Genomic DNA, 14,454 nt, shown 5'->3' on the forward strand with positions numbered 1-14,454 from the left:
CATAAAAATTTCCTACCCCTGCATTGTCCGGTTGCACACTAGGATTATCACCACCTCCTCCTTGATCATTCGGCCCATCAGCCTCCTGACCACCAGTATTATCCCCTGCACTATTTTCTCCTCTAATATTTACCCTGGTCCTTTCTGAACTCTCTTCTGTTCAACCTTAGACTTTCCATTTGACCCTTGCCTCTTTGCAACTAGCTTCTTTGGGGTGACTATCTTTTTTCTACCCTTCGTGCTTCTTTTTCTCTTACAACCAGTCCCCTCGCCATTACTGTCACTCTCACTACTAGAGGTCTCCACTCCAGCTGGTGGAAGTTTGTACAGCACATCCTTCGTGCTTTCGTACCCGTCATCTGATGAAGAGGATGTCTTCAGTTCCTCTAATATCTCATCCACATCCACATCCACTGCCCCATTACCATCCCTTCCAGCATCTTCAACAACCTCAGGGACATCTACTCCGTGATTAAAGTATATATGGAACTCAGCAGTGTTTTGGTTCTTCGATATGTTATCTCGCATTGCATTTATCCCAGCATCCCCAGTTAACTTGTTCAAACCCGACTCAATGTCGCTACTTGTGGGATCATACCAGTATACTTCCCTGTATGACTGGTATCCCAAACCCTTGAATAACATAACAAGGTATCCGAAGTTCACAAAGTCCAGGTCCATCTCAAGAACCTCTTTTCCTTCCTATTTTCATAAACCAGGGCTCCATCAATCCCTCTGACAAACTTCCCTCTATGGTGAAAAATCGGCACCACAAAAACATCAACCATCTGAAATTAACCAATGATCAACAACGTATCAGTCCAGAAACAGTTACCAAAAGTATGAAGGAAACTCCTTTGCCCAAACACAATCCCTCATACTAATCCTACCCATAACGTTTTCAAAAGAGTTTTTCCACCGCATTATACCCCCTGTTTCCCACACTCTCAACATGCACACACACTGCATTCACCCATTCTTCGCACCACGATAACCAAAACTTAAACGAAAAGCATCACGATCTTATCTTCTAAGGAAGACAGCAAGTACGACCTCCATGAAACCCTCCTTCTTGGCCTTCCATAGCAACTTCACGACGAACCGAGTGATCTTCCACGTAGTGTAATTTTTGGAGGGAGAAATAGGGGGAGGAACTTTGATCGTTGGTCTTCTTAGGTTTTCAGTAATTCAGAGGAGAAAACATGGGTGTTATGGGTATTGCATATGGGAATTAAACTGTATTTGGAGGGGTGGGGGAGAAACGGCGTCGTTTTGGACGCTGGGGACTAATATGTCCTATTTTCAAAAAGTCTTGCCAAGGTGTCATCCCGTTACGTCCACGTCAGAGCCACGGCAGCCACCTCAGCATTTTCCGACGGGACTAACGGGCTGAGTTTAACGGGGGATAGATCTGTCCACAATTTTTAAGGGTTAAGGACATCATTGTATTTTCCAATCATCGGAGACGAAAATGTCTTCCGAAAAAAAGGTTAGGGACCGATTTGTCCTTTTCTCAAATTATTACCATATATTACTAAAAAAAATTTCAAATCGTAGCGAGGGCGATTGCCCCCACACTCATATACATACATTTGTCTCTGGAGTAAAGTATGATCTTTCATCATTAATTTTATAAATGTGACAAAAAATAAATATAAAACTATAAAAAAGAGAACAACAAAAAATTAAAAATTACACTTTATACTCTTAATTTTTTTTAACAATTAAGAGAATCCATTTCCCTTAGAACCTATGCGAATTTTTTATTTTTAATATTGGAGTGGTAGTGGTGTTTTTCTTAAATGTGAATTGTTGGAGTGTTATACTTAAATGTGAGATCGTTTAACTAGAGGTACAGAAATCGGACCGACTGATTTGTGAGAGGTACACAAATCGGTCCCAGAGATTTCTGAGAGGTACACAAATCGGTTCTAGAAATTTGTGTTAAAAAAATTAAAAAATTTTAAGTACAGAAATCGGTCCCAAGAATTTGTATACTTCCACAATTTTAAAAAATACCAAAAATTACCATATTAAAGCATATCACTACTTTTACTTCTATAACAAAAAAAATTAGCCAATCTATGCACCTTTTCCGACAAAACTACTCGTTCATTTCCATCGTATTGCATCCTTATCAAAATATTCTCCATCACATTGGAAAGTCTATCTGGGTAGGAATGATTAAATTTCACCGACCTCCTCCTTTATTTGTGTTATTTTTCTTTGTTTTTTTCTAAATTAAACCTAATTCATTGTTATTAGGAAATCGGTTCCGCTACGTTACCAACAGCATATCTGCCAACTTCTGCCAACTCTTATTTATAATTATGTTTCATGGAAGTGTGTTCGTAGATGTGTCTAATAAAAATATTTTTTTTATAGCTGTATTTAATAGAAGTGTCTTTATAGATATATTTTCTGGATGTGTCTTTTTATATATGTATTTAAAATATATTAATTATTAGACACATCCATAAACACACTTCTATGAAACACAATTATAAATAAGAGTTGACAGAAGTTGACAGATAATATGTTGGTACCCTATACTTTTCCTTAAGAAATTGATAGGACTGTGGGGTATTGGTCTACCAATTAATCAGTTTGTTTCTACTTTTTTTTTTTTAAAAAAAAACGTCTATAGTATTTTTTTTAACAAAAATTATCGCCTAATATTAACTTGATACATTATTATTTATTAAAGTATGATGAAACATTTTATTATCATGTGCTGGTATATTATCTCCGAAACCATATTTAAGAAAAAGAAAAACAGTTCTAGAAAATAACCATTGCCATAATAGTTATAAGTTCTTAGATTTGATAATGATCTTTGTTCAACTTTAATCCACGTAAAAAACATCAAGTCCTTGGTTATATCAAACGGATAAGCACGGATATAGTACCTAGCAATCTTATTTTGGGTCCCAAGTCCCAACTCATTTTTCTCATCCCAAATTCGTGGGACATACATATTAATGCATAAGAATGGTACTCTAGTTCCAACATCCCCAACATGAATGAGGGTAGCCATATTAAAAAAAGATTTACTCCTTACATTCTTTAATAATATGTTCTTTACATACATTTAAAATTTACTTTCGCCTAGACAGCATTGGATTCATTGTCTACTATGAAACTTTTAACTAATTACTCTGTTTACAGCAATAGGGGAGCTAACGGATTCTTGAAGAATTTTAAAAGGAATTTAAAATTATTAATAAAAAATAAAATATTAAGTAATTTTTTTCTAAATGTAATGAATTTATAAGTTTTTGAAAATTATATTAGATAGAGTTTATTTTGTGATGTTCAAGATCGGTAAATCTATTTATACAATTTTGTAAGGACTTATTTAGTATTTCTTTTTGAAAAAAAAAACTACCAAAATTTCACAAAATTATCTAGTGAATTGTTCACCGAGTCGAAGGTAAGAATACTTACCAGAAATTCATGCTCTAGTTAGCATTCGTCAAAAGATATAGAGATTAGAATTGGATTACATATATATGAGATGTCTGTTAAATTTTTTATTTATAGTATTTAAAAAATATATTATATTTTTAAATTATTTACTTAAATCTTAATATTTAGATAATTATCTGCACAACTAATAAATTAAATATTCGATATATTCATTATTCACATTATTTAATATTTTTATTATTTATCTATATTTTTTTATTAATAAATTAATCATTAGATTAACTTTGTTGGAGAGATGCTACTTTATATAGTGTGAGATTAGATGAAAACTTAATTAATTTGATAATTGAAAATTTTTAAATAATTTAATATATTTTTATTATTTAACTATTTTAAACTATCAAATTCACATCAAATAACTACAGTAAATTTCCACCGTAAGATTAATGATTTTGACTGATTTTCCAGCTAAATGATTGAGATGAGAGAGCAGGTGGCATGGTGGCAGGTTAGCAGGTAAGTTGCCCCAGCAGGGGAACCAGAAACCCACGTGGCACCCAACATTGCACCTTCCTCCCAACTCATAATACTTTCAAAACCTATCAATTTACATTCTTACCCTCACTCAGTCCTAGCCGTTACACATCATCTAAAAACCCTCCACAACAGCGCCCTACAAAGGGCATTTCAGTAACTCCACAGCATCACCCCCTTCCCCTCTTAACAGTTGATCCATTCTCTATCTCACTTCACTCACTCACACTGAAAACCAAAAACAGAAACAAAACGCTCGCACACTGAAACTCTTCACTCTCTCTTTCTCTCTCTTAGGGTTTTGGTTCTGTTGTTAACGTCATGGCTTCGTCTTCCTCTGATCCCGGCAAGTCAGATGCCGGAGGCGGCGCTGCGGACACGTCGGAGGCGGTGGTGGCAGCTGCCAACGATCAGCTTCTGCTGTACAGGGGACTCAAGAAGGCGAAGAAGGAGAGAGGCTGCACCGCCAAAGAGCGTATCAGTAAGATGCCACCGTGCGCCGCCGGCAAACGCAGTTCCATATACCGCGGCGTTACCAGGTTTGCTACAAATATTACTAACCGAATTCAGATTGCGCGTTAGTTCTGATCTTAGTGTGTGCTAAACAGAAGGTTGAAATGAAAAATTGAGATTTGCTTTGTGCTTTTTGTGACTTAGTAACTGTTGCAACTTGCAAGTTGCAACTGACTCTGATAGACTAATAACAATAGCTTACTATGTTATAGCATATTTGTGTTTTCGTTTTTTCGGGTTAGCTTAAGTTTAAAATAGCTTGTGAATAAAAGAAATTTTCTATAGATGATTATTAATCCGAAATTATGATGCTTTTACTTTTAATTATGATTTAAGGTTCTGCTGATTTATTTATGAATTTTTGTTACGAGTTTTCTTTATGATTTTGGACTCATGTTGGAGTGTCATGAATGATATATCATTAGGCATAGATGGACTGGTCGTTATGAAGCACATCTTTGGGATAAGAGTACGTGGAACCAGAATCAGAATAAGAAAGGGAAGCAAGGTTCTGCTCTGGATATACCTTCCTCTGTTTTCTGTTTTCTGTTTTCTGTCTCTTACTAATTTTGTTTGTAAATATATGAAGGTATTTCTTAATACTAACGTTGTTTATATGTTGTGCATGAATTTATTGGTAAAAAATTCTTTGGGATGCCAGTTTACTTGGGTAAGTTATCCCTTTTCCTTTGGTTTTTCTTTCTTTCTTTCTTTTGTTGGTAAACGAATGTGTTTGTTTTCAACAGGAGCTTATGATGATGAGGAGGCAGCAGCTAGAGCATATGATCTTGCTGCTTTGAAATACTGGGGTCCAGGAACGCTTATTAACTTCCCAGTAAGATGATACTAGTAGTATTAATTTTAAGTAAAATCTGTTCTGATGTTCCTAGATGAAATTGATGCCCTGCATTTTTTTTACTGCTTCAGATTTTTCTGGCAAAATATTATTTGGAGATATTTATAGTTTATTTATTTATTTTTAAGCTTGATTTCTGTGCTATAGGTGACTGATTATACAAGAGATCTTGATGAAATGCAAAATGTTTCCAGGGAGGAATACCTTGCGTCTTTGCGTCGGTGCGTTACTACTTAGCCAAAATATTTCTTTAACATGTATCATACTGCTGCTTACCCCTGATGCTTTCTGCAGGAAGAGCAGTGGTTTTTCAAGAGGAATATCAAAATACCGTGCCCTCTCCAGGTGCGAAACATCAAAGTTCTGCCAGAGGCGTCCAGTAATAAATATATACACAATCACACAAAGATGAACACACAAATAAATTTTTACCTGTTGTCTTTTTTAATTTGTGCTTGTTCTCTGCCAGAAAGCTGTGTTATGCACTCATGGATAAGTTTGTTCCTGAGCTTTTCTGGCACATAATTTTATTTTATTTTATTTTTTTTTAAATAATAATAAAGCGTGTCTAGGTTGTGGATAGCTATTTTTCCCCAAGTTTTGGAGAGGCAAAAAATCCCTTCAAAGTAACTAGAGGTTCTTAGCATTATTTTATGCCCCAATTAGATTGAATAATTGTTTATGTTTATTTATACTTTAAATTGTCTGACTTTAATATTAGATCTGTATTCTCGTTTCCAAGTCTGTGTGGTTATTTGATCTAGTTATCATCCACTTGTGTATGATTTTTAACTTCCAACATTTTATTTTGCATGTGGTGATACTAAAAAATAGTCGATGGGAGCCGTATGGTCGTATAGCAGGATCAGATTACTTCAATAGCATGCAGTATGGTATGTTCTAATAAGTTTTAAGTTCAGTTTAATCTTCTAATAAAAATGGAGTTATTTTGTAGGGACCTTCAATGCCTATTGAAAAGAAATTTGATGAAATAATTTGTTAACTCTTCCTGTTTTATAATCTTTTTCACTGATGTTTAACATTAACATTAAAAATACAGGTGATGATTCAGCAGCAGAAAGTGACTACATGAGTGGTTTTTGCATAGAAAGAAAGATTGATTTAACAAGTCACATCAAATGGTGGGCATCTAACAAAAATCGACAACCTGATAGTGGGACAAGATTATCAGAAGAAAAGAAACACGGATTTGCTGGAGATGTTTGTAGTGAACTTAAGACACTGGAGCAGAAAGTGCAACCTACTGAGCCATACCAAATGCCAAAGTTAGGTCAGCCTCACAATGAGAAAAAACATAAAAGTTCTTCAGGATCTGCCTTAAGTATTTTGTCACAATCCGCTGCTTACAAGAGTTTGCAAGAGAAAGCAGCAAAGAGACAGGAGAATAGTACAGAAAATGATGAGAATGAAAACAAGAATATAGTCAATAAGTTGGATCATGGCAAAGCAGTTGAGAAATCATCAAATCATGAGGATGGAAATGACCGACTTGACATTGCAATGGGAATGAGCGGAGCTTTGTCACTTCAAAGAAACGTTTACCCGTTGACTCCATTCTTGTCTGCCCCACTCTTGACGGCCTACAACTCTGTGGATCCATTGGGAGATCCCGTTCTCTGGACATCTATTGTTCCCATACTTCCAGCTGGCATGATTTCTCGTACAGCTGAGGTTGGTATAAACTAAACTTATAGATCTTTCTACATTGTCCAATGGGGAGTTATAAAAGTCTTAAATATGAACCAATTTGTTATATTAATAATGTCTTATTAAATCCAAATGAAATTCGAAAAATACATTTAGAGGATGTGGTAAGATGAGAATTTCTTCAAGATTTTCTTGTAGGTTCACCTTACCAATATCACTTGGAATTGCAGGTTACCAAGACTGAGACTAGTTCAACATACACTATGTTTCAGCCAGAGGAATGAATCGGACACTCAGAAATCTCTGACTGAGAAGAAGGGCAAGTGCCTCAAGAACCGAGTTTCTATCAAAGTTGGGCAGTAAAAATGTTGAAGAAGCTCAAACTGGTCCTAGAGAATGCTCTCACTGATTCTTCTGCAAATGGATAAGCACAAGCATTCTCATGGTAATACAAATGATATATACATACATAGAGAGAGGGGTTTAGCATAAGTTTTACATGGGTTTAGTTCGTCCGAGAAAAATAAATTTTACCTGATGTTTATTTCAAAATTCAAGATCAGACGTGTATCAGTTGATATCTCTATCATGTATATTACACCAACATTATCGACAAATTTTGATTTAATTTGAAATGTTCTGTACAGAATAAGTGGTAGAGTCATGCAATAAGGTTATGAATTAATATGCAGAGGATTTTCTGTATTGCTCAGGAAATTTGTTATTTTGGCATTGATCTCCCTCCGGGAATGAGATGAATTACATAGTTTACAGTTTAAGTTTTAGTCAAGAGAGATGTTTAATATTTGTATTATGTTTTAGTAAGGAGTGCAACATTCCTTATTTAGTAAAGAGTGTTTAAGGATGAATCTTTAGAAATATGTTTTTTTAAATATGCACTAATCTTGCATTAAGGAAAAAGGGAAATACAGGCTCAAATCAACATGCCAACATTGAAAAACTGAACGTTTTGATGGAATATGATGAAATTTATCCGCAGCAAAGGCTTGCATCAGACGGAGACTACTTATGAAACATGCAAAAAAAAAAAAAAAATTAGGTCTTTCGCATTTCATATCAAATTATCAATCCATGCATAGTTCATAGCATTATTATTAGGGCATTTTAAATTCTGTTGTACTATGGTTTTCAAACACGAGACGAGTATGAGACCGCTAATTAATTAAGATAATAGAACATGCCATTAATTTAATCAACAGTGTAACTAACCAACCAGGGTATCAAGTATCAACTATCAAGTATCAACCAAGGACAACTAATTATTAGGTAGATTGCAAACAAGCCAAAAAAACATTTTAAGACCAAGTGAAAAGAAACATAAAAAAAAAATATTTAGAACCAAAAGAAAAGAAACATTCGAAATCTAATAAAAAAAACATCTAAATTTATTGTTAAAAAAAAATCAAAATCTAACAAAAAAAATATTCGAAATCTAATAAAAAAAATATCTAAATTTATTGTAAAAAAAAATCAAAATCTAACAAAAAAAAAATATCTGAAACGTAACCAAAAAAACATGTAAAATTATTGTAAAAGAATATCCAAAATCTAATAAAAAAAATATAAATTTTAAACACAATAAAAGCTCTTTTAATTATGATAAAAAAAAATATATCACTTTTGGAGGTTTCTTATACTTAGATTTTGAATGTTTAAATTTTAGAAATTTTAAACTTTTTTTTTCTAGAAATGTGCAATAAAAAATAAATAAAAAAACTATTAAAAAATAACTTATCATTTCAAATATTTCTTATACCTGAATTTTAAATATTTAAATTTTAGAGATTTTAAATGTTCTTCTAGTAATATACTATACGATCAAAAATAAATAAAAACAAACAATACTTCTAAATTTCAAATGTTTAAATTTTAAAAGTTTTTGATAATTTTTTTTCTATAATTTTAGATGTTTTGTTTTATTAAGTTTTGAATGTTATTTTCTATGATTTTATATTTTTTTTCTATTAAGTTTTAGAGTTTTTTCAATAATTTTAGATTTTTTTTATTTAGTATTTTGTTATAAAATTGACTAATTTATTAAAATATTGACTAAAAAATGTGTTGGTTACCTAGACTTTTTCTTTGATCAAACATATCTTAGTCTCTAATTCTCTAGCACAAAAAATTTAAAATCGATTAAAGAGGAAGTTTTGTAAAAGTTACAAGGAAGAAAAATGTATATTTTACAAATAGAAAAGAAGGGAGTGTCATTTTTGCATCTCTCAAGAGAGGAAAGTAGAATTTTCTCCATAAATAATAAAGCTTCTACCAAAATCTTTCCCAGAGCCCAGCCATGCATGCACACTACATTTCTAATTTTTTGAGTGGTGTATTAAGTATGGATCCCGTTAGGAACACAATGGACTATTTGTATATAATGTGTACAATGGGCTATTGAGTTACAAAATAAACATCCTCATACTAACTAGAATAACCATCCGAGTACTAGCGATAATAAACATCTTCTCAAAAGCTTAAAATTATATATCTAATACTCCATAAACCTCTATTGTACACATTATATAAATATTCTATTGACTTCTCATACTTTTCTATTAAGTATACATTCCGGAGGGGGGACTGATGTAAACTCTGATTTTGGTGCTTTTTATTGTCTTGAAATATGGAGAAAATTATTAGTGGAAAAAAAAGCCAACTCTTAAAATATCGACAAATTAGTAGTTAGGATCTGCAATGTGTACCAAGAAAATAAGAATAAGAATTAAGCCAAAATTCGAGCAACGTGTTGATCGAGTTACTATAGAAGTAATTAAATTATATAATAACTGATTAGTCATCATCCATAAGCCAAGTTATTTTATTGACCAGCTGTCATTTGTTGTTATTTCTTAACTTGGAACTTTTAAGTTTCAATAACTTCAAATTTCTACGGCTAAGTGTCAAAAAATAAATAAGGTTGATACCTTTTCCACAAAGAAATATTTGTCCTCCCCCTTGTCTTTCAAGATTTTAGGTTTTAGACCAATCTTGCTCAAATGCTGAAATAGATATCGTCTTTTTCGTTTTAGACATTAAAGTCTTTTTTTAGTACATCAATATTAAGAATATTTAAATCCCTTATATCATACCCAACATTCAATTTCTTACCATCTGAAATTTACTTATTATTTAAGGCATAACGAAATAATTTTAAGCAATTAAGGCATCTTTTTCTTCCATGGGAAATTTTATGTGGAAAAGAATGGAGTGATGAAAAAGGGATGCAACAACGTAATTCTTCCAATAACTACTTATTTACTTGGTTGGGAACACAATCTTGAAAATGACTTATGAGTTATGAGATGAAATATGATTGAATGAAGAAATGACATTCAATTTTTGAGTACAAGTTATGCCATTCTCCTAAGTCTTAAACTCTTAAATCAATCTTAGTCCCTACCTCAGCCTCAAATATCTATCTAAATAGTAAGTATCAATCACAAAATTGTTGGATATCTTGACAGCTAAGGGATAGCTTTTTGTTTTTCTTTCCTTCTAATTTTTTGAATTTTCAAACAAAAAATTATAAAAGAAAAAAAAGAAAGGAGATAGTTACATATATTTTTTGGGAGACATTCCGATAAAGATGCTTAAAATGTCTTTTTTTTAAAATGTTTGTTATTAACTAAAATTTAATACATATAATTGATTAAATTATATTATTTTTGTCAAAATTAGATCAGACAAATTGATTTAGTCAAAAAATCGGTAAACAAAACCTTAAATCGATTTAAATTAATATTCTTTTTTATAAAAAATGACTACAATAACCTTATTATAGAAAATGACTAAAATATTTTTATTATATATTTTTTTAATTTTATAAATCCTAAATTCTAACCCTATAACCAAACAAAGAAAAGAAATGGGGTTAGAATTTAAGATTCTTTTATATATATATATATAAAAGAATATTTTAGTCATTTTTTAGGGTAGAAATATTGTAATTATTTTTTATAAAAAAAATATTAATTTAGACCGATTTAAGATATAATTTATCGATTTTTTGGCCAAATCAATTTATCTGATCTAATTTTGATAAAAATAACATAGTTTAATCAATTATATATATTAAATTTTAATTATTTAAAAACATCTTTAAAAAAAGATGTTTTAAGCGTCTTTATCTAAGTAGCTCCCATATTTTTTTAGATATTGGTAAAATTTTGGTGTACAATTCAGTTATTGAATTTTATGGTATTTTTTAAAATTTAGGAAGTTGCACAATACACCCTGCGTATATTGACGGTCTATTTCCCACATATTGTATATTTTAAATCATGTTCCGTCCTTATAATTTTATAAAATATTATAAAATTTAATAATTAAGTATTACATTAAAGTTTTATCAATATCTAAAAAATTTAGCTAGCTAACTACAAGTAATAAATAAAATATTTATTATTTTTATTATTTACGACAAATTTAAAGAATAAGAAGCACAAAAAGGCAAGAGGAAGTAAAAATAAAAACAAAAACAACTTATCTTCAATTTTTTCCCTTTATTATTTTGGGGTAATACATTAGTTTCTTTCAAAGGGAATATGCTCTCTAAAGCTTCGTTGGGATAGAGAACTATTCTCCAAGTTGGTAACCATTTAATTTAGTCCATCACATATTTGATTAAAATGTAAGAGACAAACCACAAAATTGGAAAAGAAAAACACACACACAAAATAAAATCGTGTTCAATTAATTCTGTTTGTTTATTTGCTTCGAAAAGGCACATTTCTTTTATTTTATATTAATAAAATAACATTTATTTTTGAAAAAAAAAAATGCACATTTCTTTTATCTTATTTTATGACAGGATAACTATTGAATAAATAAATAGGATTTTATACTTTGGTTTTACTTTTACATCAAACTTGATATATCTAATTAAATAATCATAACAGGGTATAAAAAGTGAATGGTAGCACTTTATTTTTATTTTTTTAAATACATATAATATACATTTGTTTGCTTGCCAATCTTTCTTAATTCTTACCGGATTCCCCATTGATAAGGATTAGAAAATTTATAAGATTTTATTTTTTGCTTGAAGTCCAATAAACAATAATTAAGAACGTCTCTTAGTATAAGAAAAGAATCACAAGCAGGGGAGAAGGAAGATTTGAAGCTTCAAACTCAATGATGAGCCATTTACTCAGAGACAACAATTTTATTGGTGCACCAAACATATTTGATGATATTTATATGAGGTCCAATAATTAATTTGTATTCCACAATTAACTAATCAGCAACTAAATTATTAAATATTAATTATGCAATCTATTTGTCTGTGTGCGGAATGAGATAATGGAATATATTATCTTTTAATTCTAAATAATCTTTTGGATTTTTTAAAGAAAAAAGTAATTTTTTAATTATATAAATGTGTGAATATAATTCTTTTTTTAAATACTCATATTAGAAAAAATAAAAAATATTTTATTCTAAACAAGAAATATGTTACTTTTTAAAGATATAAAATTTAAGAAGATTTTAATAATTTGTCTAATACACAAAATATTTCTTATATTTTCTATCTAAATACAAAATTATTTTTGGATTTGTTTTGATGAGCATTTAGAATTATTTTCAAAATATTATTTTAAAAATAAAATACTTTGATGTTTGAAATATCTCGTATAAAAATATTTTTATTTATGAATTATACTTGAGTACAATAATAAAAAATGTTTTTTCTCTATTTACATATTCAAACATTTTTCTAAAATTAAAAAATATTTTTTAAAAATGAAAATGATAACTTTTAAAAAAAAATATTTCTATTGTTCTTACGTATACTTAAAAAAATTTGTCATACATAGTAAAAAGCCTAAAAAGAATATTTTTTATTAAGAAATATTTTTCTTATAACTCAATGGCAACCTTTATTCTAATTGATTGATGTATTTATCGCTAAACGGCAAATATTTCACGCACAGTTGTGTAGAGTCTCTATCTCTATTTGTGATTGCCAAAATTGACCGATCAACCCTCTTAACCACCCAAACCATGTTGCATGCATTGAGAATATAGAATAATGTAGAAATTCAGGTACCGTCGACTTCACGTGAAATCAGATAGTCATTAGATAATTTTATTGATTTGACTAAATTTTTATCTAACAACTCTCAAATATCAACTTCACGTGAAGTGAACTTCACCTGAGTTTTCACCTAATCAGTAATACATTGATTCAAGTCTATAGTTAAATTAACATATTTTTTTTTGGTGCACTGTAGTGACATATAATCAAATATGGAGCAAACCAAACAAAAAATAAAAAATAATAAAAGATCATCATTCTTTTTAAAAAGAAAATTGAGGTGTAAAACTAAAACTAATATACGAAGGGACGGCTATAAAGTGAACAATAATTAGAGTCATCTCTTATCCATTTTAGTTATATTAATAATTTAATATAAGTCAATTACCGACCAATCCCAAATTCCCAACCTTTAACGAGAACAATAGAAACATTTATCTTATCTTGTATATTTTTTTTGCACAAAGCTCATAATAAATTATGAAAGAGAAAGTACAAGGAGCTAATAAAATATTTATACAATATGTATAATAGAGATTTAGAAAGTATTAGAGATATAATCATTAGTGTTATCTTTTTTTATTAGCTGAAATTTTTGGGATGAATAATATCATGATATGATATTAGAACTCTAAATCCGAAAGGTAAAAAGTTCGATCCTTGTTGAACCCGAAAATCAGTTGTCTCCCTAACGGGACTCATTATGAAAATATATATTAAATTATACAATAATAAAAATTAAGTGTCCAAGCTTTTTTAAAACTAAATTTTAAATTAAGTCGTCATGCACTTTTTTTTTTTTAAATTATAACACATTATTGTGGTTGTGTTCTTTTGCTTATTTTTTATCTTCTTTTATCTTTTTCGTTAGTTTATTTTTTTATGCTTCTTTTTTCAATGTTATCATTGGATTATTGTTATTGCTGTTACTACTACCTTTTTCTTCTTTTACTATCGTCTTTTTTTTTCTTCGTCTTTTTTTCATATCATTATTATTATCTATTTTTTTTCATTTTTTCATTTTTATATATATTTAACAAAAATATTAAACACATAATTTTTTTGATACACAATAAAAATAATTTACTTGGTTTCTCAATATTTTCATTCCTATTACCAGAGAAAAGATTTGCTTAATTTTTGGAGCATAATGATCAAATTTACTATTGTAATTGACATATATTTTATCATTATCCTTCTTAATTAGTTTTTTGCTATTATTAATGAACAAAGATACATATACTATATGCTAAAATAAAATCACAACATATGTCCTTAATAATCTTAGACCGCTGCTATTAGCCGCCTATAATAGACTTTTATTGATTAAACTATAAATATGATTGAATATTGACATTTGACCCCACCAAATTGACTAATAAAACAAATTGTAGTG

General features: G+C 30.0%; 1 protein-coding gene across 2 annotated transcripts; it reads left to right on the plus strand.

The window, feature by feature from the left end:
* The first annotated feature begins 4,163 nt into the window (after window positions 1-4,163).
* On the plus strand, window positions 4,164-7,717 carry LOC112756336 (AP2-like ethylene-responsive transcription factor At2g41710). Of its 2 annotated transcripts, XM_025804874.3 has the most exons (9): window positions 4,164-4,502; window positions 4,902-4,984; window positions 5,138-5,146; window positions 5,223-5,311; window positions 5,480-5,553; window positions 5,627-5,677; window positions 6,167-6,225; window positions 6,393-7,024; window positions 7,231-7,717. In XM_025804874.3, exons 1-9 carry the CDS (start codon window positions 4,285-4,287, stop codon window positions 7,282-7,284), a joined length of 1,269 nt encoding a protein of 422 aa, XP_025660659.1. In that variant the 5' UTR covers window positions 4,164-4,284; the 3' UTR covers window positions 7,285-7,717. The 2 variants fall into 2 exon arrangements, with proteins under 2 accessions (XP_025660659.1, XP_072075856.1); XM_072219755.1 differs by lacking the exon at window positions 5,138-5,146.
* The last annotated feature ends 6,737 nt before the right edge of the window (window positions 7,718-14,454 follow it).

Source organism: Arachis hypogaea, chromosome 16 (assembly GCF_003086295.3).
Source record: "Arachis hypogaea cultivar Tifrunner chromosome 16, arahy.Tifrunner.gnm2.J5K5, whole genome shotgun sequence".
Lineage (NCBI taxonomy): Eukaryota > Viridiplantae > Streptophyta > Magnoliopsida > Fabales > Fabaceae > Arachis > Arachis hypogaea.